Source organism: Glycine max, chromosome 3 (assembly GCF_000004515.6).
Source record: "Glycine max cultivar Williams 82 chromosome 3, Glycine_max_v4.0, whole genome shotgun sequence".
Taxonomy (NCBI): Eukaryota; Viridiplantae; Streptophyta; class Magnoliopsida; order Fabales; family Fabaceae; genus Glycine; species Glycine max.
The window spans coordinates 39,252,035-39,278,731 of record NC_016090.4 but is presented as its reverse complement, the minus strand read 5'-3'; the positions used below and the strand labels follow the sequence as shown (position 1 = coordinate 39,278,731).

General features: G+C 33.7%; 3 protein-coding genes across 4 annotated transcripts; 1 reads left to right on the top strand and 2 right to left on the bottom strand.

Annotated features, from left to right (window-relative positions):
* Positions 1-707: 707 nt before the first annotated feature.
* PHR9 (MYB-CC domain-containing transcription factor PHR9) lies at positions 708-7,068 on the top strand. Of its 2 annotated transcripts, XM_006576892.4 has the most exons (9): positions 710-1,042; positions 2,337-2,400; positions 2,496-3,138; positions 3,248-3,449; positions 3,536-3,612; positions 3,692-3,731; positions 4,268-4,325; positions 5,208-5,277; positions 6,402-7,068. In XM_006576892.4, exons 3-9 carry the CDS (start codon positions 2,503-2,505, stop codon positions 6,762-6,764), a joined length of 1,446 nt encoding a protein of 481 aa, XP_006576955.1. In that variant the 5' UTR covers positions 710-1,042; positions 2,337-2,400; positions 2,496-2,502; the 3' UTR covers positions 6,765-7,068. The 2 variants fall into 2 exon arrangements, with proteins under 2 accessions (XP_006576956.1, XP_006576955.1); XM_006576893.4 differs by lacking the exon at positions 2,337-2,400 and having other exon boundaries at positions 708-1,042.
* A 1,787-nt stretch (positions 7,069-8,855) lies between these two features.
* LOC106798264 (MDIS1-interacting receptor like kinase 2) lies at positions 8,856-10,101 on the bottom strand. The gene has a single exon (XM_014774257.3). The coding sequence runs from the start codon at positions 9,483-9,485 to the stop codon at positions 8,970-8,972; it is 516 nt and encodes a 171-aa protein (XP_014629743.2). The 5' UTR covers positions 9,486-10,101; the 3' UTR covers positions 8,856-8,969.
* Positions 10,102-11,597: 1,496 nt separating this feature from the next.
* On the bottom strand, positions 11,598-16,633 carry LOC100784185 (MDIS1-interacting receptor like kinase 2). The gene is made up of 2 exons (XM_006576891.4): positions 12,660-16,633; positions 11,598-12,217 (listed from the first exon to the last, which is right to left on the bottom strand). The coding sequence occupies exons 1-2, from the start codon at positions 15,970-15,972 to the stop codon at positions 11,838-11,840; spliced, it is 3,693 nt and encodes a 1,230-aa protein (XP_006576954.1). The 5' UTR covers positions 15,973-16,633; the 3' UTR covers positions 11,598-11,837.
* Between the last annotated feature and the right edge of the window lie 10,064 nt (positions 16,634-26,697).

Here is a 26,697-nt window from a genome sequence, read left to right as displayed (position 1 = left end):
TTCCCCGGACACCCAACAAATAAGGTCCGTTTAACATAATCCGTCGCTGCCGTGAAAAATTTAACAGTTTTTAAATGTGTTATATATTTTAAATAATTAACACCTTGGTCAAGTAAAAGTAGCCGTAGGAAGAAAATACCAGCAGAAAAATCGATGGGTTCCACTTTGGATTCCTTGACCTTGACTCTCTGACTGTGATTGAAATTGTCCTACTACATAAAATCACGCAGTTAAAAATTATAAGCTAATCCCAGCCTCCCACTTTCATGAATTTTGTGCTAAAAAATTACTAGTATATACTACTTAAAATGAAAGCAACTCACTTAAAAAGAAACAAATTTGGTTACTTTTTTAATATTTAAATTTTAAAGAAATAAAATACACTTTAAAAATAATAACTAAGGCTTTAATATTTTAAAAATATCTTACATATATTTTATTATAATTTTAATATTAACTTTTTAATTAATGAGTGGAGTACATCTTCAAAATGTACTCTATCTTTAAGTTTAATCTATCTATAATTCCTTATTTTAGATTTTTATTTTGTTAATTCCAATATTTCCAAAAAGGTATTTCTAAATTCCAAGCATGGTAATTTGGGTTTGGTTTTGCCTTTTGAGGAAAATGAAAGAACATTTTTGCTAATCATACGGTGCAAAAGCAAAGCAAACCTCACGTGTACACCGTTAGATATTTTCTGTTTGCATTCCAATAATCATCGCTACCACACCACCTCAAACAAAGTCGTACGTTAGAAACATTATTACATTGGGGAATGTACATGGTACCTGGTACTGCAACAGGATCATCACCAATCCAATCACCGATAGTGAGCTTCACGCGCCACCTTGGCGCGTAGGGTTGCCAGCTGCTATTCCTCCAACCAAAAGGAGCCAAAGCCAAAGCCCATTCGTTCGTCACCGTTCTGTTCACTCTCGCGAGCACCCACCCAACCTTCTTCGCCTTGCCGGTGATGGAATTAAAAGCACCCGCCCTAGTCTGCATCCAATTCTTGAGCTTCACGTGAACCCCTTTTCGGGTAAGATTTTTGACGCGACCGGTTCCGTGAAATTTCGGTCGTATTCTGTCTTATCTATAATTTGCGAAAATACCTTTGCTTCAATTTTTCATTTTTCGTTGATTGTTGGGTCCAATTCGCATTGGGTCACTTCTGTTCCCTTTCTTCGTGTTATTTGTTTCACCCGTTTGGGACGGTAGGAATTCTGTTCCTAATTTACCCATTATTTTTAATGTCAATTCTGTTATTGTTATGAGCATCGTGTGAATATTTGTTTGTGTAGTATGAATTGCTTTCTAAGGGATTTTTTCTTCTTCTGCTGGGTTATTATTGGTTAAGGAGATGTTTAATCACCACTTCATACATTTTTTTAGACTATTTAAAATGAATTATGCTTCCTTGTGTGTTGTGCCTGTTGTTGGGAGCCTGCTTTATTTATGTGTTGTTTTCTGAGTCTAGACTAACCCTTTGAAGTTTGAACTGTGTGAAAACAGTAGGGAAGAAACTGAAAATTGGTATAGAGTGGGATAGCGAGAGCACGTTTTGTTACTTACTGTTTATCTATCATGAATAATATATAATGCAACAGTGAAACTTGATATTTACAGTTTATGTGGGAGAGAGAACATATGTTTTCTCATTATCCTTGTGGAGCTTTTGTATTTCTGCTCAAGCTCGTCATTCTTGATGTGTTTGGTTAGTAAACTAAACCTGTACCGAGCAATATCAATGGCCAAATTTATTATGAACAGAGATGTTCTTACTTATACGAAGGCGTTTATTTTTTCCTTGTCAATTGCTGTAGCATTTCAAAGATGTCTGGTTTTATTGTATCATGTATCAAAGTTTTGCAGCTTATTGTGCCAAACAGAAGTGTACCAATGCATAATTTGGAGTCGTTATTTAAACAGTTGTATCTCCAATAGAAGTGAACCTTCTTTACTTTATATATTATTCTTACACATTGGCAATCATTGTTTTAACAAAATTAGCTATACCTCCCTATTTTTTTATCTGAACCATACTCATAGTACCCTTAAAAATATCAAATCAAGGGAGGTGCAAAGGAGGTAGGTTTTATTTTCCAATTGAGAAGGGTGTAAGTGTAACCAACACTAACTTCCAGAATGTTATTTTTCATATTGCAGACCCAAGGCATTGAATATTAATTGTATACTCAATTTTTAGGGTTATGATCAACAGCTATGATGGTTTAAGGTTTTTAAATTGTTTATATGTTCTTACAAGCTAGTTGCTTTCTTTTTGGTTAAATTTTGATGCTAAAGTATCTTTTTTTCTTTCATAATTGTGAAAGATTGATGACAACTTGTTTGGTTTGGGCATCAAGAACAAAAAACAAGCTTTGTAGAATTTTACTGGTGAGCATTACCATCCAAGGGAAAACGAAAAGTCTAAAGCTTTTACTAGTTTGACTAGATAACTGATACTTTTATCTTTGCAATTAACAATTTAGGAAAATTATGGAAGCACATTCTGCTTTCTCTATTGAAAGGTCAAATGCTAATGACATGGGGATGTCTGAAGTATTTCCTTCATCGTTGCCTGTCCTTCCATCGCCTCTAGAAGAGACATTCCCCAAATTATCTGATTCTCGACCAGCTTTTATGGAAAAAGAACTTAAAACAAAACCTTTTACACATTCAAGTCATTTAACTTCCAGCGGAGCAGTTGGGCATATGTTTTCATCTTCTCCTGGATATTCAACTGATCTTCATCACTCATCCTTTTCATCTTATGAAAAACAACCTAGAAATACTCATTTTATTTCACAACCATTGGGTAACATGGCTTCATTGCCATTATCTTATTCTTCAAATAGTGAACCAATACCTTCTACAACGTCAACCCCTTATTCCAATGGAAACAGTGTTTCCTGGCATACAGATTCTCTGCCTAGCTTTCTTGATTTCACAGCCAATACCTCCATTGATAATAGTCAAGTAGAAAACCGTGCCTGCAATATCATGGCAACTGAAGAGTATTCTAAGCGAAATGATTGGCAGGAGTGGGCTGACCAATTAATCAGTGATGTTGATCCTTTGACTTCTAACTGGAATGATCTTCTTGCTGACAACATTCAAGATCTGGAACCAAAGGTTAAGTTTTTCATTTCTCAAACCAATATGAGCTTGCAGAGTATACTTATTAGCAATTTATTCAAGGAGTGTGTTAGAATCTCATTTGTTTCTTAAGGCGGTGTACCAGGTCACAAAATCATCTTCACAACTTCCAATAGAACACCAATCTCAAAGCCATCAACAACTTTGTGCTTCATCTGGAGAAAATCGTGTTGGTGTTGCCCCAACTTCCTCAGCAAATTCTGCACCTGCCAAGCCACGGATGCGCTGGACACCTGAGCTTCATGAGGCATTTGTGGAGGCTGTCAACCAACTTGGTGGGAGTGAAAGTATGTCTATCTTTCTCTCTTTTCAAAGCAAGGCCTTAGTTTCTTAAACTTCTGTCTCCTTATTTTTCCCCATTTTCTTTTTACAGGAGCTACCCCTAAAGGTGTGCTGAAGCTCATGAAAGTTGAAGGATTAACTATATACCATGTTAAAAGCCACCTACAGGTATAAACAATTTGCGTTGTCTTCTTAGGTTTGTTTCCTTGCGTGCTTTTGATGAAATATGCTGCTCCATGAAATGCAGAAATACAGGACAGCTAGATATAGACCTGAGTCATCTGAAGGTACTCAAGTAACATATGCATTGTATTATATATTCCTTATTCATACTGTATAGGTAATGCTTTGCACGTTGGTTAGGACGAGGAGATCATTGGCTATTGAATAACTTTTTGATGTATGCCAAGTTGATAATTCTCATCAAATTTCATATTAATTGGATACTAGTTTGCTGTATATAAAAATATTTAGAATTTGCATAAAATATGTTTTTCAAACAAAAAAGAAAATCACCTTATTTAATAAGTACACATTAACTGTAAAAATATTTGTTTATTTTTTTATATGAAAATCAAAGAGAATAGAAGAGTTTTTGAACTTTCAAATAACTACCCAAGTACACATTAACTGCAATTTTTCTAATAAATTGGAGAGATTATGAGACTTAACTCTATTCAGTCTATTGATGTCTGTTATTAACCTGGTTTTCTGCATTTGATGTCTTGAATTAGTGTGTCTTAAATCTCTTCCTTGAAATCTAGAGCAATGCTCCTTCTCTGTGTAGTCCCATAATGCACAATTTGTTGAATACTGTTGGCAGGAGCTGCAGAGAAAAATCTAAGTCGAATCGAAGAGATGTCATCTCTAGATTTGAAAACGTAAGTAAACTATTTATTGCTATTTAATTTAAGTAACTTCTCTTATCCTGTGTTGTATTTGCATGAAAATTGATACATCAAACTGTTTGGCAACATTTTGTTCTCTGATGTGACTTTGCTAATACAAATATTCTCCTCAGATGTTAAGTATTTTTGTATTTCTCTTTAAATTTTACCGTTAATGTCCAAATCAATCTAAAGGTATAAGAAAACATGGATTTTGAAACTTGAAATGTGGGCTTAAGTTTTCCATTCATCATTGATGTTAGTTATTTGTTTTGTTTGGCGGGAAACGTTGCATATCCAATCATGCTGGCTAGTAATTGCATCCTAGAGACTGACACTAACACTCACAGCACTGGTATGCAACTTCAATGGATTTTTAGCCCTGTATGCTTTGTTTCTTCTAGTGGCTAGTTATTTGTTTTGTTTGGAGGGAAAAGTTGCATATCCAATCATGCTGGCTTGTAATTGCATCCTAGAGACTGACACTAACTCACAGCACTGGCATGCAACTTTAATGGAGTTTTAGCCCTGTATGCTTTGTTTCTTCTATTGGCAGTAATTATCCAAATCTTATCCACAGATAGATAAACAAAAAATTAGGGGAAGCTTTGATGATGAATATAACTTGAATAAGGAATAAAATAAAAGAGGAGGATTTTTAGATAGATCAATACAGTCTGCATCAAGGTTCTTAGTGGGTTATGATGTAAGAATCAGGAAAGAACTTTTTGAGTATTCTCAAGGAGCCATCCCAGATTAGGGCTATGAGAGGATTAATATTTAATGGCACTATGTAAATTTTTTGGAGCATATTTGACACATGCACAGACATGAATACTAATATTTATGCCGACTTTACCACTGAATTGTTAACAGTGGTATTGAGATCACTGAAGCTCTGAGGTTGCAGATGGAGGTTCAGAAGCGGTTGCATGAACAGCTTGAGGTATTAACTCTGATCTTTCAGGAATTTCCTTCTGATGTGTTCATTGATTGTTAAAAGATTAGAAATTTGATTCAAAGCCTCGTTTGCAAGCTGCATTTCTGTCACAGTTGCCATGGCTAATTCATCATATATAACTTAATGGAAATAGTGAGAATGAACTTTTAAGACTTGCTAGTATTATGAACTTCAACTGATGTTTGTGAGCTTGGTGAAAGGAATTGAGGAATGTAACTTGCCTATAAAGAAAGGAGTTAATATTGTTTACTGTTTCTCTCGTCTTCCATAAGAAAGGAGTCAATAAATAGATTAGTCATTAATAAATAGCCAGTCTTAATGTATAGTCATTAGATTAGTTTCATATCATTGTAGATAATTGCAGTACCTTTTTTAAGTAGAGAAAAATTCTCTTAGAATATGGATTTAGGCCTTTAAGTCAGCCCCAAAAGCTAGCCCATAGGGTGAGGGTTATTCCCCACTTATATACTCTATCTTGGTACTATTTTTAGCCGATGTGGGACTTTGGGTTTTTCCCAATACACCTCTTCACACCTAGTACTTTTGAACTTGGTGCATGGATAATATGGTGGTTTTTCCAACAAATTCATTAAGAAAGGAAATGGTAGAAAGCAGGAGGTTTCTGAATCTTCCGAAACAAAAAGAGTTGATGTTAATTTTCTTTATGTTCTTAATCTTGTTATCAATTAGGTTGTTTCTCTTTGCTATTGCTTTGAAATTAGATACTAAACATAAACATAGCATGTTAATTTATAGGTGATGCCCATACCCTTGACTACTTGTAGAAGATATAGAACTATGCTCATTAAGTCTTGCAAACTTTCTTTTGAACTTTTTTTTTTAATCCTTTTAATTTTAAGAGGAATTAAAGAATATGGTTACTATAGTTAGCCACGTGGACTATGGTGAGAACTTTTGTTTCTTCTTGGAGCATGAAACTAATTTCTGTTATATTATTTGGCATTTATGCCTAATAGAATTTTGGGGTATGGGACTTTTGTTATATCCCATGCATGAAATTTCCAAGGCACGCCCACTTGTCTCTTATGGTTGTTGTTCCTTTTTTCATGGTATGATCTGATACAGTTCTCTCCTATTTTCTATGTTAGATTCAAAGAAATCTACAGTTGCGAATAGAAGAACAAGGAAGGTACCTTCAGATGATGTTTGAGAAGCAGTGCAAACCTGGCATTGAAACATTTAAGGCATCATCATCTGTCATCGAGAGTCAATCTGGAGTGTCTTCTGATGCCATCAAAGATTCTCCAGCCAAAACTGAATCAGAAACCATCAAGGTGGACCACTGCAAGTCAGGAGCTGATCTGGCTAATGGCAGTACCACAGTTGAGGAAAGCTCATTGGAAGTGGCTGAGAAGCAGGATGCTCCTGAAATTCAAGCTTCCGACAATCCTGAGCAACATGCTAGTGAAGATAGTGGTAATGCCTCAAAGCGTCCAAGGACAGAGGAGTAAGCCATATGATCTACTGAATCAGCATTGAACTGACAAGACGATACCAATTCATTTAAGATTTCTATTTAGTAAGGAAGACTTGGTAGATCCATAACTTGAGTTTCCCCTAACCTGTTGTGATCAATGAGGACTTGCATATGTATGTCATTGTGTTACAAAAATGATGAGTCAATTTTTGGACCATGAGGTTCTTCGAACTTCTTATTTAGCATCCTTGTTAGGATGAGATTCTAGTGTACAGTACAGATAATGACTACATCTCAAATCATAAGTGAGGAATGAATTAGGACAGTATCTTTCCAAATACTACCACCCAAAATTCTATGTTAGTACGTACATCTCAATATGAATTGTTTATTTTAACTGTACCGGAATAATAAAAAGAAGGGCACAATTCTAGTTCTCAAGTTCGATCTTAACAAATAGTGCTGAAGTGAATACTTGCAGGTAGCCTAGGAATGTTAGCGTATCCTCTGTTATTATTTGTCCATCTGTATCACTTGGAATAGAATCATTCTTTCGATTGTTACATGTATGCAAAGCAGTTATTAGGTTATTTTTCTTTGAGATTCTTGAGACTTATGCCACTCCGCCACCTTGTTGCATTCTACACTACAACAAATCTTAATTAGCACTTGGATTTCAGTTCAAAGCAACTTTTAAGCAAAAACAGTTAACCAAAAACTTATAGCCAATACATATAAGCAAAAGGCAAAAGCAAAATGTGCTCAATGTAAAATGCTCTATCTATAAGGCAAAAATATATACAGATGCTCCAATCATCAAACCTATCCTTTATTGTAATTTTAAATTTCAACTTCAAATGCAATTCTACTACCGAGTAAACATATTGGTGTCCGAAAATAAAAACAAAACACATTTCTACAAGTTATGCCACATTGCCACAGACCCCGCAGTCCTACATGGCACTATTTCTGGAACCCTGTAAGCTTGCTTATAGTTATCATCCCAAATGGCTCGGAGAGACAAGCCTGCGTAGTAGCCGACGATAGTTGTGCCACAGAATCCATCACATGTGCATGCCATATCTATTGTCATTGTGAACACTACTGCTACTGCTAATTGGCCAGTCGGAGGTGGAAGCCGTTGGTCAAGCACATCCTTCAGTAGCATCTGAGGTTCCTCCATTGATGTCAAATACTTGTTTGAAGACATTGTAGTCAAGAGTTCTCCGGGATGCTTTCCCATGAATATCTCCAACACCACTACTCCAAAACTATACACGTCACACTTGTCAGTCACCCTCATTGTTTGTATGAGTTCTGCAAATTCCAATTTTTGTTACTGACTCATCTCACCCTTTAATTTATATGACAAGAATATAACAAACAAGAGTATAACAAAAGTATTTATAAGCTGAATACAACTCTAGTGCACTGTATATGAAACCAGAGTATATCAAGACATAAAAAATTGTATTAATATTGGAGTTTAATGGTCACGGGTTATTAGTATAAATATGTTTACACGACAAACCAATTAAAATGTTTTTTAGTTTGAATTTTGACAGTTATTATAAAGATTCAGAAATTTATCATATATAGCAATTTGGGATTAAATGATGTTATATTATCATTAAGTCATAAATCACCATTTAAATTATTTTAAGATAATTATTTTAAACATCATCAAATTTATCTTATATGATGAGTTATTGTTGAAGATATACTTTTGTAACTGCATAATATCTTATTTTTCAGTTTTAAAATAGGATTTAGTAAATAAGTTGATTTCCTAAGTCAGTTTTGATGGATTAGTCTAGTCAATAAGTGATTCCTATCTTTAAGGAACAAGTTAATTTTAATATTCTGTTTTGCTAATATCTTGTTATCTAATTAGTTTATTTTTTGCTATTTATTGTATTGCTGCGGAGAACAATCTGAATTAGAATAGAATAATTTTATTTCCTCCATATACATATTGTCTCTCTTCTCTCCTCTGTTTTTTATACTTTTTTCCATAAAATCAACAGTGAATTATTTTTCTCTTAAGTGATAATATAAAAAAATTTTATAGAGTCATTGGGTTCAACTTAAATTCATATTTATTGTATCTAAAATTTAAATCATTTAATACATAAGTTTTTAATTGTTAGTGACATTTAATAAAATATATTTAATACTTCATAAACCAGAGTTCTAATGCCACTGGTTAACATAATTTAAACCATTTAGTATATATATATTAGAATTTAAATTGGCTGGATGATGTACCTGGAGCCATGTAGCCATACAAACCAGCAGCAACTGAGGTCCATGTTGAAGTGTTGGAGCTTAGCAGCTTTGCTGTGCCAAGACGAGGTTCTAAGTCGGAGTCTAGTAGAATGTTATTCAGTGTTACATCCCGGTGCACAATTGCTGGGGAGCAGTCACTTTGCAGGTATGAAATTGCGTGTGCTATTCCCTGCACAATTTTCAGCCTTGTGGCCCAACTTAACTCCAATTTAGTTTCCTCTCCATACAACACTTTCCCCATGCTTCCTCTTTGTACATGTTCATAAACCAAGAACATTTGTCCACTCCAAGAACAGAACCCATAAAGCTTTATTATATTGCGGTGCCTCACTTCAGTAAGTGATTCTATCTCATTCTGAAAGCTCTGGCGATTCACTGCTGGAATGTCATCAGAGTCTGATATGTTGAGCCTTTTAACAGCAACAACTTGACCTGTGAGTAATTGTGCTCCAAAGCTGGTTCTCATTGCAGTGATTTGGGTTTTCTGATTTCTCTCCAAAGCTGGTTTCTTTTTTCCAAAGGGGTTTCTAAAATGTGAATGTTTGAGCCTCTTTGTAAGAGGGATGGTGTCGTTCCTATGTGTTCGTTTGTCCAATTTTCCTTGAGCCAATGCTTGATCCTGTGACCCTTTGCACTGGCCAGACCTATGAGAGGTGCAGCATCCTCAAATGGTTCAGTTTGGGCCACTTCACTTGCTCCACCACAATGCAAGAGCTTTGGGATGATTCCCTCACTTCCAACACCACCCTCCAAAGTTTGATATCCACTTGGATTGCTCATGAGTAACCTCCTTCTCCCTCTTTCTTGATCTTAATTTAAATTTTTATCCTAAATAATATTTATTAAAAATAAAAAAATTTATTTTCTACGTGGAATTCCAACTCAGACATATAAGACCCTGGTGACGTGTCGAGTTAAATGTCACATCAACAGTTAACAGATCCCTTATAATGATAAGGATCTCGCACGAAACTTTTCATATATTAGTGACCTATCTTAAAAGAAAGTTTATTAGGGATCAGATGAAAATTCGGATATATAACATGAATAAAAAAATATATTTAAAAAAAAAAACTTAAATTTGCCATGAATAATCTTGTAGCAGATGCAGAAAATAAGTAAATAACTCTATATATTTATCAATTAATCACAGATATCATATTGGACGTCAGACATTTATGTAGTAACTTTATATGTCTTTGCCCAGCAGTGGCCGTAACACATGGTAGTCTCTTTGATGTACCTATTTCCTGTGGTCTATTTCAATGACAACCAGCAAGAAAAGAAGCAGGAACAGGTGAAATGGAAATAACATTACACTTACTGCATGGCCTTAAAATTCTACCTTACATGGAAAGTTTCAATCTGGAGCCTAATTATTGAGAAGATTAGTGCTAGATGATCCAGAAGGAAAAAATATCTTTCCAAACAAAGGTCCCAATAATCCATAGCCATTCTTAATGGCATCAGAGATTCCAGCCACATTTGAAGAGATAGATTTCTCCAAATAGACTGGCATCTTCTGCTTTTGCTCTCACTGTGAAATTAGCGTCTACTCCGGTAAAAATTTTAAGGAAACCTTGAAACGCTGCAAAAAGATCTGCAGAAACACATCTAGTGACCCAGAATTGCACACTGTGCCACCAGGCCTGAATGTTAACCTCACTCCATCAAAGCTCTAGCACAAAAGCTAAAATGATGGAGATAAATAGAACCATCAGGCAAGGTTTTTCAGTTGAACAGAACCAAACTTTGATCAGAATTCAGAAGACACAAACCTAATAGCAAAGTAATTGTTTTTCCTTTTTTATTTCTTCTTTGAAGAGTAATCTGAATTAGAGCCTAAAGAAAGTGATTATCCTAACATTCACAAGAAATTTCACATGTTTCTGGTCAACCTTCCTAGCAAACATAAGTTGACTTCAATTTCCTGATTACTCTTATTTCAAGTTAGTCAGATGGTTTTTTCATTTTTTTTTGGTGAATAAGTTGGTCAAATACTCAAATGTTAACATAAATATATAAATTGTGCACATTCAATGGGGATTACGAACTTTCCAGTCAGAAGACAGGCAACTGAAATTGCACATTATACCAGCAGAGGAATGGAAGCGAGTGGATAAATTGATATTAATGTGACAAGAAGAAAATATTAGACATTTTTTTCATTTCAGTCAAGAGTCACCAATCGCTCAGTTGTGACAAATAATTTTAGAATAGTAGACTTTTTTTTCATCTCAATTATATCAAGAATATTGCGTAAATGCCTGAGGTGAAATATGATATCTCCTTTGATTAATTATAGTTATTTTTCTGTGAAACTTGATTCCTAAGACGTATTTCACACTATGCCCCCTTCATGCCTTCTACACTACAACAAAGCCAACTCTTAATTAGCACTAGCTTGAATTTCAATTAAAAAAAATTCCTAAACAATAACAGTTCACCAAAAACTTATAAATACATCTCATTTAAAGAGTGAGGAATGCATCTTCCCCAATATTATTCATTCATGACAAATTTCTTTTTTCTTTTTGGGCAAACGGGACAGGAACTATAAAGAAACAAAAGGCAAAACAAGTGTGCTCAATGTAAAATTCTTTTATTTATAAGAGAGAACATATACACACACACATGACTAATTCAATTGCAGATCATACAGAAGCTTCAATCATCAAGCCTATCCTTTATTGTTATTTTAAGTTTCAACTTCAAATATAATTCTACTACCAAGTATTATTTAATTGTGTGTGGAAAATAAAAACAGCATATTTTAATACAAGTGATGGCACAGACCCCAGTCCTACTTGATACACTATTAGTGGAACCCTGCTGTAAGCTTGCTTATGGTTATCATGCCAAATGGCTCTGTAAGACAAGGCTGCTTAGTAGCCAATGACAGTTGTTGTGCCACAGAACGCATCATGGGTCTGGACTCTGGAGCCGCACGTGTGCATGCCATAGCCATGGTCACCGTGAACACTACTGCTTCTGCTAAATTGCCCGTTGGAGGTGGAAGCCTTTGGTCAAGCACATCCTTCAGTAGCACAGGTGGTTCCTCTGTTGATGACAAAGACTTGTTTGAAGACATTGTAAACAAGAGTTCTCCAGGATGCTTTCCCATCATTATCTCCAAAACCACCACTCCAAAACTATACACGTCACACTTGTTAGTGACCCTCATTGTTTGAGCTAGTTCTGCAAATTCCAAATTTTGTTAGTGACTCATCTCAGCCTTTAATTTATATCATAAGTATGAATATATCAAGACTATATATATGCTGAATGCAAGTCTAACTCTCTAAGGCACTGTATATGGCACAAGAGTATACCAACACAAAGAAACTATTTATTGGAGTTCAATTGTCATGCACAATCACTGTAATATTTCACCTATCAACCAACCAGAAATCATTCTTAATATGACTTTGAGGTAATTATTATAAAAATTAACATACTTGTCGATGTATGATTAAATCATTTGATAAATATGCTATTAAGTTAGACCATTTAACTCATTCTAATTAAATCAGGTAATATATATTTAATACTGCATAAACAAGAGTTCCAATGCCACTCGTTAGCATGATTTATAATAATGATCATATGCCCAAGAAAATAAATTGGTTGCAACATGTACCTGGAGCCATGTAGCCGTAGGATCCAGCAACTGAAGTCCATGTTGAAGTGTTTGAGCTTAACAGCTTTGCAGTGCCAAAATCTGCAAGACGAGGTTCTAAGTCGGAGTCTAGTAGTATGTTATTCAGTGTTACATCCCGGTGCACAATTGGTGGGGAGCAGTCAGAGTGCAGGTATGAAATTGCATGTGCTATTCCCTTCACAATTTTCAGCCTTGTAGCCCAACTTAGCTCCGATTTTTCTTCCTCTCCATACAATACTTTCCCCAAACTTCCTCTGTGTACATGTTCATAAACCAAGAACATTTGTCCCCTGCAAGAACAGAACCCATAAAGCTTTATTATATTGCGGTGCCTCACTTCAGTAAGTGATTCTATCTCATTCTGAAAGCTCTGGCGATTCACTGCTGGAATGTCATCAGAGTCTGATATGTTGAGCCTTTTAACTGCAACAACTTGACCTGTGAGTAATTGCGCTCTATAAACACTTCCAAATCCTCCCTTTCCAATGCAGTACTTGTCATTGAAGTCATCCGTGGCTTTAACAAGATCAGAAAATGTGAATTTTCCATCTCTTCCCCAAACCATGCTAATAGATAGATCACTTTTTTCAGTGATTTTGGACTCTTCATCAGGGTTATTTTTGGTGTGCCGCCAGCAAAGTAGGATTCCAACACCAATAATCCCAATAAGTAAGACACAAACTGGTATGAGAATACTAAGAAGAACATTTTTATTAACCCCTCCAGATTTGTGTGAGGAAAATACTTTGGGACAAGTTAATCCTTTTACCTCACCACACAAACCTGAGTTCCCAACATAGGCTTCAGAAGTCACGGTCTGGAAAACATGACCTGTGGGGATTGAACCACTCAAGTTGTTGTAAGAAAAATCAATAGATTGAAGGCTGATCATGTCTGAAAGTGATTGTGGGATTGTCCCTGTAAGATGGTTGTGTGAGACATTGAGAACCTCCAATGATGCTAACTTTTCAAGGCTTGGGGGAATCGCTCCAGAAAGATAGTTGCTGCTGAGGTCTAACATGATTTGGAGTGAGAACAGATTGCCAAGTTCAAATGGTATCTCCCCGGATAGATTGTTATGGCTTAAATTCAGTCTCAGTAAGCGATTGCAATCACCGAGCTCTCTAGGAATGCTTCCACTGAAGTTGTTATTTGATAAATCAAGAAAATTTAGCTGAGCCAATCTGCCATAACTTTTGGGGATTTCTCCTGATAAATGGTTACTGCTCATGTTGAACAATAAAAGTTGGCTTAGATTTCCAATTTCAGGTGGGATATGGCCAGTGAATTCATTGGAATGCAGGCTTAGATGCCTTAATTGACTCAACTTACTTAGCTCAGATGGAATTTTTCCAGAAAGTTTGTTGCTTCCCATTTCCATCTCAGTTAAACTGACACATTCACCCCACTCCGGGGAGAGGTCACCAACAAGCTGATTTCCACCAAGTGAGACAAAAACAAGATTTGGGAGCACCCCAAATGCATCTGTTATGTTTCCAGTGAACTGGTTATCATCAAGCCGGACTCTAATTAGTGATGAACAGTTTCTCAAGGACTTTGGCAGTGGCCCGGAAAAGCTGTTGTTATTGGCTGCCAAAAAAGTTAGGTTGCCATGACCGCACAAGTCAGGAGGTAGTACTCCAGAGAAGCTGTTGTTTGAAAGGTAAACATAAGTCAAAGGATTATTCATTCCAAATGCTCCTGGAATGCTGCCAGAGAAGTTATTGGTGAACACAGAAAAATAACTTAAAGCAGGTAGTTGAACAATGGATTCTGGAACCTCCCCATACAAGTTATTAGTGTTGACATCAAAGATTTGCAGTGAGGTTAAGTTTCCAATATCCATGGGAATGGTTCCAGAGAGCTCATTGAAGAAAAGATTCATGACTTGAATGTTTGTCAAATTCCAAAGTGTAGATGGAATTGGACCAGAGAATGCGTTTTGTGAAAGGTCCAACTCTATCATTTCCTTCAGGTTTCCAATCTCTAAAGGAATGAGACCAGAGAACAGATTCTTGTACATATATAGGTAGTTAATTTTTTTCAAAAGGCCGATCTGAGAAGGAATCCTTCCTGTAAACTTATTGTTTTGGAGTTGCAAGGAGATCAATTGGGTCCAATTAGAGATGAGCAAAACAGAAAGTTGACCAGAAAAGGAATTCTCTGATAACCCCAATTCTGATATTTTAGCCAGATTCGCTAAGGATATAGGCAAAGGACCAGACAAACTATTCCCTGCTAAACTCAAGAAGGTTAGTTTTGTGCATTGGCCAAGCTCAGAAGGAATTGTAGAGTTCAAAAAATTATTTCTGAGATCAAGACTCCATAGCTCCCTGAGTTGGCCTAAGGAAGAAGGAATTTTCCCATGGGCAGAAATGTTATTCAATTCAAGAATTTGAAGCCCAGATATCAATCCTATCTCAGTAGGAACAGAACCATTAAACATGTTATTACCTATGCGAAGTTCTTTGAGATTAGAAAGCATGGACAAGTTGGGTGATAGTTTTCCTTGTAGCCCAGAATTGGTGAGGTTGAGGTATTCTAGCTTGGCTAATTTGCTATACATGGATTCTGGAATTGTTCCATTCCAGTTATTCTGAGAGATGTCAAGGTATGTCAAGTTATGGCACTGAAGTATGAAACTAGGGAATTCACCGGTGAGTGTTGGATTTTGATGCAAAGCAAGGCGAGTTAAGGAAGGCATGCATGAATATTGGAACCAGTCAGGAGGAGTTATAAAGTAGTTTGATCCAAGGTCCATGTACCATACCTTAGGGAGATTCATGAGCTGATAAGGAATGGTTCCATTGAGACTGTTGTCGTAAAAGCTAAGATATTGAAGCTCCCTTAGCTGACCTAGTTCATAAGGCAGTGTTCCTTCAAATAAGTTGTTACCAAAGTCCAATAAAGTGAGCTTGGAGAGGTTACCAATTGCTGATGGTATTGACCCACCAAAATGGTTGGCAGTGAGGTTGAGTTGGGTGAGGTTAGGGAGGGAAGCAAAATCCAAGGCAGTGAGAGTCCCAGTGAGATTGGCATCAGACAAGTTTATCTCTAAGACTGTTGTGTTAGTGTTGTCACAAACAATGGCATCCCAATTGCAAAGGTTGCCAAGGTTGGTGAGGGACCATGATGAGTTTAGAGAAGAAGGAAGAGGAGGGGATAAACTGTTTTTCCATTTGACAAGGGCTTCTGATTCTGTTATTTGTGATGAAGTAATTTTGAATGGAAGAAGAGATATGAAAAAGAGTATATGAAAGAGAAGAGCATGAACCTTTAGAAAACTTGCCATGTCTAGGATATGGCATGGCCTGTATGTTAATGTTTTACTCTCTTATATAGCAGAATCGGTTTCTGTTAAGACTTTGGAGTTGTCAAAAATACTCTGACATGAAAATCCAACTAGGAATTAGTTAAGCCAATTTCTGTTGATAAAAGGCAGAGATAAATGTAAATATAAAGAAAACATAACTACATGGTGTGGTCCACGTTATGTGATTTTTTCAAACTAAAAAACAACTCGATTTTTTATTTTGAAAGAATTTACTCATAATCTGAAATCATATCTCACATGTTTTAATCTATTATGAATGTCTGATTCTTCCACCCTTGCTACGACGAAGCTTCCATATAGATTTGGGAAAAGAATCCTCCGCGGTTTTGAAAAAACTGCACAAGAACTCAACCGATAATTAAAACAATTCAAATACAAGGAAGTGTTCAGAAATCTCACCATTAGCGGCAATAAATACACAATTCAAATATTTGAATGTCAAAATTTCATATTCACAAATCCTGACAGAAAAAAAAAAACTTCAAAATGTATTAGTCCACACCAAGAGCTGTCAAAACGGGCAGTCCGGCCCACGTGGGCTAGCCCGCAACGGGTTGAACTAAAAATGGGTTAGTCCAGCTCTGTCCACTTTTGTGTGGGCTAAAAAAATGTCAGCTCGGCCCGGCCCACCACGGATTGGTGAGCTATGCAGGCTGACCCACTTTTCTGTCTTTTTTTTGTAAAAAAAAAATTATTCCAAACAACTTAAAATAAAATCCAATATAAAAATCAAACTAAATCAAATCTAAACATTCAATATTAAAGTAATTAAAGTCTTTAAAATAAACATTCAACATTAAGATAATTGAAATTTAAATGTCATAAAAAATAAACTTCTAAACTATTAAAATTAAACATTGGAGTCATGGACTGTGAAATTCAGAACAACTTTCTCTTCTTTCTCAACATCACCATTAATTTCATCTACAAAGACAAAAAAAAAAAAACAATATCATTAATAAGTCAAATAAATAAAACAGCACACCAATAACAAACTAAAAATTATGGAAAAAGAAATGTAAATTACCAATATCTTCAAAATCATTTATCCAATTTTGGGTTAAAATTAGTGCTTGAACATTGGAAGGAAGAAGACTAACGCGATACTTATTTAGCACACGAGCACCGATGCTAAATGTCGATTCATTGTTTAGCACACGAGCACCGATGCCAAATGTCGATTCACTAGCAACAGTTGTTATAGGAATGCTTAACACTTCACATGCCAATCTACAAAGATTTGGATAACGTTCTTGACGGTCCTTCTAATAACTCAAAATATCCAACTTAGGAAAAAACTTTGGCTCAAGCGGTGTCTCAGTCAAATAGAGATCTAATTCAGACTTGTCATTAACATTAACATTTTGACTCAAATAATTGATATACCTATGACAATATAAGAGAAAAATTAAATTAAATAAATTGAATCATAAAATAATATATTATTTAAATTTGATGGGTTGATGGGCTGGCCTACCAATCCATGGGTTGAGTTCACCTGACCCACGGGCTAAGTGGATCGGACTAAAAAGTTGTCGATACCAATTTTTTAAAAAAATTGAGCCCGATCCACCTCTAGCTTGCAATGGGCCAGACTGGCCCACGGGCTGGAACCCATTTTGATGACTTTGTCCACACCAAATATCCTTGCATCTTATAGAAAACCAAATTTTGAAAGGACAACCACTTAAATGAGTCACTATGGACAATAAAATTCTCTCTCATACTCAAGATTTCTAATTAAGTTGAAATAATCTTATACATATTGATGCATGTAATCGATGGTGCAAACACATCAAGTTAAATATATATTTAAAAAATTTAAATCATGACATGGAGGATAGACATAACCTAAAACCCAATCACTTGAAACAATTTTCTATTCTAATCTTCAATTCATAATCAACTAGTATTTTAGCGATAGATATTTATTTTTATGTAACTAAAATTTATAATAAATAAATATTTTATGACATAAATTATATTTTAGATTTATGACAATTAATTTATATTGTAATAAGAGATTACTTTTAATTATTTGATAATTATTTTAAAAAAATATTGAAATTCAAATTTTAAAACATTATTTTCAAACATAAATCAATCTTTTTTTAATATATTAATGTAATATCACTTTTTTTAAAATTAAAATTTAAACTAAGGGCCACCAAACCCGTCCAATTTTCAAATTTAAAGAAAAATCTATAGTCAGTTTCTCACTAGGAAAATTTTCCTTTTCTCTTTAACAATGGACGGGGTTCTAGGACCTGACCCTCAATTGGTCAATCGATACGAAAACCGTATTCACATTTTGTTAAATATTGGTGTTAGTAAATTGATCTTAGCCTTAGCATGCCCGTGGACCGTGGCTGGATTTAGGAGTTTAGATTCCACCCTACTGAAGACTTCAAACACTATTTTATTGCAAGGAAAATACTAAATAGTAAATAGTATGGAAAACCAATTGGTCAATCATATGAAAATCAAATATACAAATAAAGATAAAATAAATGGTTTGATATAGTAGAGAAAGAATCTTTTTGAGCTAGTTAAGAACTCAAATTATTTGAAATTAATTTTTTTTGTCACCTATAATAATGTTGGTGAGGAGTATCAACTAGTTTTGTTGATGATCAATTTTTATCAAAAAACTTAATTAACAATCTTTGATAGGATCTTTCTTTTTATCCATATTTTATTTTTTATTCCACAAGTTTCAAACTTAAAACTTTGCTTAAAGAGACTATGCTTAAGATGATGTTTTCTTAGAGAACTTGATTACGAAAGTCTTCCTTATTTCCAAACCATTTTTCTTGCAAGCAAATACTTTTGATGATTTATTTCTGGATTTCTTTTTCTCCCTCAGATATTTTAGCTTATTATTTTGATTTCTTTTACTTTTTCTGATTATTCTATTTAGTTTACTTTTTCTCTTTCCTTTTATTGGGTAAGAAATCTATTTTTCAAGAAAACTTTGAGAAAAATGAATGCACCAAAAACTGAAATTTTGGCAACCTCAAACTTTCAATTTGTGCTTGTCTTCAAGAGCATAAGCAACCTCAAACTTAAGTTTGAAAACAGAAGGGGAATCCTAATCTTAAGTTTGAAAACCATGTCCAAAAACATTTTCAAATCTCAGCTCCTTAGGACAAACTGGTTTTATGGTTGTTATCTTGAAATGTGATTACATTAATTTCAAATTTTGGTTTTATGATTGTTAGCAATGGAAAACATGTGATAGACTTTAAATTTAACTACTACCGATTATACATATTTGTATGCGGAAAACAAAAAACAAAACATACTCCAGTCCTACACCACACGCTATTTATGGAACCCTGTAAGCTTGCTTATGGTTATCATGCCAAATGGTTCCAAAATTTTGGTTTTATGATTGTGCCACAAAACGCATCAAGGGTCTGGACTCTGGTGCCGCATGTGTGCATGCCAAAGCAATGGTCACTATGAACACTACTGCTTCTGCTAATTGGCCTGCTGGAGGTGGAAGCCGTTGGTCAAGCACATCCTTCAGTAGCATCTGAGGTTCCTCCGTTGATGTCAAATACTCGTTTGAAGACATTGTAGTCAAGAGTTCTCCAGGATGCTTTCCCATGAATATCTCCAACACCACCACTTCAAAACTATACACGTCACACTTGTCAGTCACCTCATCATGCTAGTTCTGCAAATTCCAATTTTTGTTACTGACTCAAGTCACCCTTTTGGTCTCTGGCAACACCCCATGCAAGTAATTGGTGCTGACATCAAAGATTTGCAGTGAGGCTAAGTTTTCAATATCCATGGGAATGGTTCCAGAGAACTCATTGGAGAAAAGATTCAGAACTTGAATGTTTGTCAGATTCCAAAGTGTTGATGGAATTGGACTGGAGAATTGGTTTTGTGAAAGGTCTAACTTTATCAGTTCCTTCAGGTTTCCAATCTCTTCAGGAATGGGACCAGAGAACAGATTCTTGTACAGGAAGAGGATGTTAATTTTTTTCAACAGGTCAATCTATGGAGGAATCATTCCTGTAAATGTATTGTTTTGGACTTGCAAGGAGATCAATTGAGTCCAATTAGAGATGAGTGAAGCAGAAAGTTGACCAGAGAAGAAATTGTCTGATAATCCCAATTCTGATATTTTAGCCAGATTAGCTAAGGACATAGGCAAAGGACCAGTCAAACTATTACCTGCTAAACTCAAAAGGCTTAGATTTGTGCATAGGCCAAGCTCAGAAGGGATTGTATAGTTAAAAAAAAAATTGACTGAGATCCAGATGCCATAGCTCTCTGAGTTGGCCCAAGGAAGAAGGAATTTTCCCATTAAACAAGTTATTACCTATACGAAGTTCTTTGACATTAGAAAGCATGGACAAGTTTGTTGGAATTTTCTATTCCAATAATTAATGTAAGTTAATATTATAAGACAATTATATTAGTTATTTATCATTAGTGGGTTTTATTTTATATGATCAAGTTAAGTGAGCTCGTTAGATAACTAAATCAGATAAAATGAACTTAAATGAGCTGATGTCAGTATTGACTTATTAGGGGATAAAGGGAACTCTATTAGGTTAACACACTATAAAAACACTATAGTTTTCAATATACTGAGTCGTCACATATTCTCTTCTCCTCATGAGTTACGAAGGTCTTATTAAAAAATAAAGAGATTCTGATTGAGGAAGAATCATGAAGTCATTGGTTAGCTACGAATTCAAATTCCGTTGTCTTTGTCTGATCAATTATTATGAATCTAGGTATTTTTAAAATTTTGGTTGATATGTGTTCCTGGTTGTTATTGGTATTTTATAGGGATCCCTTTAAAACTCCAACAAAGTTGGGTTACATTTTTCCTTCTAGCCCAGAATTGGTGAGGTTGAGGTATTCCAGCTTGGCCAAATTGCTAGACATGGATTCTGGTATTGTGCCATTCCAGTCATTCTGAGAGATGTCAAGGTATGTCAAGTTATGGCACTCAAGTATGAAACTCGGGAATTCAGCTGTGAAGTAATTGAAATCCAAAGCAAGGTGAGTTACGGAAGGCATGCTTGAATAATGAGACCAGTCAGGAGGAGTTATAAAGTGGTTTGATCCAAAGTCCATGTACCATACATTAGGGAGATTCATAAGCTGATAGGGAATAGTGCCATTGAGATTGTTGTAGGAAAAAACTAAGATATTGAAGCTCCCTTAGCTGGCCTAGCTTATTTGGTAGTGTTCCTTCATATAAGTTGTTCCCCAAGTCCAATAATGTGAGCTTGGAGAGGTTGCCAATTGTTGATGGTATTGACCCACCAAAGTGGTTTCCATTGAGGTTGATTTGGGTGAGGTGAGGGAGGAAAGCAAAATCCAAGGCAGTGAGAGTCCCAGTGAGATTAGCACCAGACAGGTTTATCTGTGAGACTGTTGTGTTAGTGTTGTCACAAGCAATGGCATCCCAAATGCAAAGGTTGGCAAGGTTGGTGAGGGACCATGATGAGTTAAGAGAGGGAGGAAGAGGAGGGGATAGACTGTTTTTCCATTTGACAAGGGCTTCTGCTTCTGTTCTTAGTGATGATGTGATTTTCAATGGAAGCAAAAATATAAAAAAGAGTAGATGAAAGACTAGGGCATAAAGCTTTTGAGACGTTGTCATGTCTAGCATATGGCATAGCCTCGATGTTAATCTTTTGCTCACTTATATAGCGTAAGCTATTTCTGTTAAGGTTTCGGAATTATCAAACATATTCTGACTAGAGAACCCCAATAGGAATTATTTGAGCCAGCTTCTGTTCATTAAAAGCACAGAGGTAACTGTAAATACATAGGAACATAACTACATGGTGAGTTCCACTTTAAGTGTTTTCTTCAAAGAAATGCATCCAAGCTGTTGGAGCTGATTTGTTTTGTTTGACTTCATCGGTTGATGTTATTATAACAAACACAATTCGATTTTTATTTTGAAAGAATTTTACCCATAATCCGAATTCATATTTCTCATGTTTCAGTATATAACGAATGTCAGTCTTTGATTACGCCCTTGCAAGAACTTCCATATGGGCTTGAGAATATTTAATAAATTTTAACTTTCTTTCCGGGCGCTTCTTTCCTTCACGTGCGTAATAGTTTGTCGAAAAATCATCTTTATCGAAATATTTCAATAAAAATGTTGTCATTTTATCTCTGTATAACAAGTATTGTCATTGAATTTTATCTTTTCATTATTCCTTCCTATCGAAATAGTTGTTATCGAAAATTGCCTATGTTCTCTCAAATACTACTATAATTTTTTTATAACAGAGATAACAATTATTAAATAAAATTTATTAAAAATCATTAAGTTTTGTAAATTTTACTTCTTATTTATTGAATTTTATTCCCTCCGACCAAAAATGAATGATATTTAAGTTTTTTTTCGCCTGAGTTAAGAAATAGATTAGTTTCATAACCAGTTAGAATGTTTAAAGCTTGTGGGAATATCAGGATCAAACATATTTGATTAAAAATATTTTTTTAAGTACAAACAAACGAATCAAATATATTTTGAGTAGAATTAATTTTGAGAAATATAAAAAGAAAATACTTTTTTTCGAATAGAATTGACTGTAACGTTAAAATCTATCAGTTTTTTTTTTTTTTAATTTGAATTATAATATTTTCTTAATATATTTTAAAGATTAATTTTCAAAACATATTTTACGTTTTAAATATCTATTTAAAATATATTTTCAATATTTTATAATATAAAAATTTAATTCCAAATTTCATCTAATAATATTATTTTCAAACATAATTTAATCTTTAATTTTAATTTAAAATTAAAATTTAAATTAAGTGCCACTTAACTGGTGGAATTTTCAAAGTTAAAGAAAAATTATTTTCAGTTTCTCACTAAATTTTTTCCTTTTCTCTTTAACAATGAAGGGAGTTCATGGACCAGTCACTCATTTGGTCAATCCATAAGAAAATCTAATGAGAAATATCCAAGTTTTAGATTAGCTGTCTTAATTCTGTAATTTATATACCTGTTTGGCAACTTCACTTAATATCAATTGGTTTTGAGATGAAATCTAGCATGGTATCAAACTCTGATCATGGGACCTCGCCTTCACTTCCGCTACGATGAGCACCCACCATTTGTGGTGTTTGTGATTCACGCACCAAGCCCAATAAATACTGGACGTGAAAGAAGTGTATTGAAAAATACCCAAATTCCAATAAATTTTAAGATGAAATCTAATAAAAACTGAATTCACATTAAATATTGTTGTTAGTAAATTGGTCGTAGCATGCAGTGGACCGTAGTTGGATTAAGACTCCACCCTACAGAAGACTTTTTTTTTTTTGACAGACCCTACAGAAGCTTAAAAGTCTATTTTATATCTAGAAAAATACTAAATAGTATGAAAAATCAATTGGTCAATCCATACAAAAACCGAATTCACATTTTTTTCCTATCACTTACTGAAAAGTATTTTTATCTCGTCGCATAACTTTTAATTTGTCTCTTCCTTATTTATATACTCATTACGTTGAGATAAAAGTTTAAATATAATTTAGTACATTTTTATTTATTTTTATTTCTGTAAGTTATTTATAATCATTTTTAGTCTTTAATATTTGTAAATATTTTAATTTTTATCTCTGTTAGGGATGGATCTAAGACCCTAAATCAGAGTAAATAATGAATTTAAAAATTAGAAATTAATAATTATTACCATAAAAGGAATATGAAGTTAGGAACAAGAATTTAAATATATAAAATTAAAAGGACTAAATACACATATTCTAGATATTTATATATAATTTTTTGAAAATGAAGAGTGCATTGGTATAATATTAACATATCATAAATACAAAAATATATACATGCCTCACAAGGTAAGACAATTTTGCGAAAGTGCAAATTCACAAGCTCAAAATTAGGTTCACAGCAAAATTCAACAATTTTTACAAACAGTCTAATAAAATTAGAAGCCCACTAGGCCAATCACATCATTTGTTAGTCAACTATAAACTTCTTATCGTGATTATATTAATTAATAAAATTATTATAGGATGCAACTTCAACTTCCTTTCTTTTTGTAAAGTTCTGTAGTCCAAACAATTTATTGCTCATTTAGCTGTCAGTCAACACTTTACTGGTTTCTAAGATGATGTATCGTATTAAACACATTGTATAACTTCTTAGTAATACTCAAGCACATAATAACGGTATAATTTATACATCCTGTTTGTATGGAGATAGATTACTGATAAAAACTTATAGAATGTAATCATGTTATAAGGTAACCATCTAACTTTACAAATATATATAATAATAATAAATTACAATTTGCATATGTTGAACATTTTAGTGTAATTGATATCTTTATTATGTTAAAATAAGAGTGCACGCTTGTTTAATGTAATAACGAGATGTTCGGTTTAGGCAAATTTTGGAAGTTACATGGAAGTTACTAAAACTTCCATCAACGGTTGGAAGTTACATGGAAGTTACTAAAACTTCCATCAACGGTAGTTTTTAAAAAGAAAAAACTTTTATCAACCGCCAAAAATCACATGTTCTTTGATCATAAATAATCATTCTGGTTCAGAAAGCATAACGGGTGAAAAAACATATAAGACCAAAACAAAATTATTGAATTATAATCTTCTGATTTTATCCGATTGAACAATTTTGGTTGAACCCCGAAATTTGATTCAATCTGAAAGTGTTATACACGACTTCAGATTTATCCAGTATTATCTCGATTATCAAATTAACCAACAAAAGATTGAATCAAATTTTTTGAGATGACGCACGATAGTTCGAAGATGACAAACAAGTTTGCGAAGTTGGACAAGTTTGAAGGGCAGAATTTCAGAAGATGACAGAAGAAGATGCACTTTCTTTCGAATAGAATTGACTGTAAGGTTAAAACCTATCAGTTTTTTTAAATTTGAATTATAATATTTTCTTAATATATTTTAAAGATTAATTTTCAAAACATATTTTACGTTTTAAATATCTATTTAAAATATATTTTCAATATTTTATAATATAAAAATTTAATTCCAAATTTCATCTTATAATATTATTTTCAAACATAATTTAATCTTTAATTTTAATTTAAAATTTAAATTTAAATTAAGTGCCACTTAACTGGTGGAATTTTCGAAATTAAAGAAAAACTATTTTCAGTTTCTCACTAAATTTTCTCCTTTTCTCTTTAACAATGAAGGGAGTTCATGGACCAGCCACTCATTTGATCAATTCATACGAAAATCTATTAGAAAATACCCAAGTCTCACATTAACTGTCTCAATTCTTGGAGTGTAACTTATATACCTGTTGGACAACTTCACTTAATGTCAATTGATTTTGAGATGAAATCTAACATGGTATCAAAGCGGACATGGGACCTCGCCTTCACTTAAGCCTAATAAGTGTTAAGCTGAAAGGGGTGTATTGAAAAATACCCAAATTCTAATAAATTTTGAGATGAAATCTAACAAAAACTGAATTCACATTAAATATTGTTGTTAGTAAATTGGTCGTAGCATGCCGTGGACCATAGTTGGATTAAGACTCCACCCTACAGAAGACTTTTTTTTTTTTGACAGACCCTACGGAAGCTTAAAAGTCTATTTTATATCTAGAAAAATACTATAGTATGAAAAATCAATTGGTCAATCCATACAAAAACCGAATTCACATTTTTTTCCTATCACTTACTGAAAAGTATTTTTATCTCGTCGCATAACTTTTAATTTGTCTCTTCCTTATTTATATACTCATTACGTTGAGATAAAAGTTTAAATATAATTTAGTACATTTTTATTTATTTTTATTTCTGTAAGTTATTTATAATCATTTTTAGTCTTTAATATTTGTAAATATTTTAATTTTTATCTCTGTTAGGGATGAATCTAAGACCCTAAATCAGAATAAATAATGAATTTAAAAATTAGAAATTAATAATTATTACCATAAAAGGAATATGAAGTTAGGAACAAGAATTTAAATATATAAAATTAAAAGGACTAAATACACATATTCTAGATATTTATATATAATTTTTTGAAAATGAAGAGTGCATTGGTATAATATTAACATATCATAAATACAAAAATATATACATGCATCACAAGGTAAGACAATTTTGCGAAAGAGCAAATTCACAAGCTCAAAATTAGGTTCACAGCAAAATTCAACAATTTTTACAAACAGTTTAATAAAATTAGAAGCCCACCAGGCCAATCACATCATTTGTTAGTCAACTATAAACTTCTTATCGTGATTATATTAATTAATAAAATTATTATAGGATGCAACTTCAACTTCCTTTCTTTTTGTAAAGTTCTGTAGTCCAAACAATTTATTGCTCATTTAGCTGTCAGTCAACACTTTACTGGTTTCTAAGATGATGTATCGTATTAAACACATTGTATAACTTCTTAGTAATACTCAAGCACATAATAACGGTATAATTTATACATCCTGTTTGTATGGAGATAGATTACTGATAAAAACTTATAGAATGTAATCATGTTATAAGGTAACCATCTAACAAGAATTACAAATATATATAATAATAATAAATTACAATTTGCATATACCAATTCAAACTTTCTGCATCTTAGGTTGTCACATAAAGAGACAGGAATTGAAACATACTATATATATATATATATATATATATATATATATATATATAT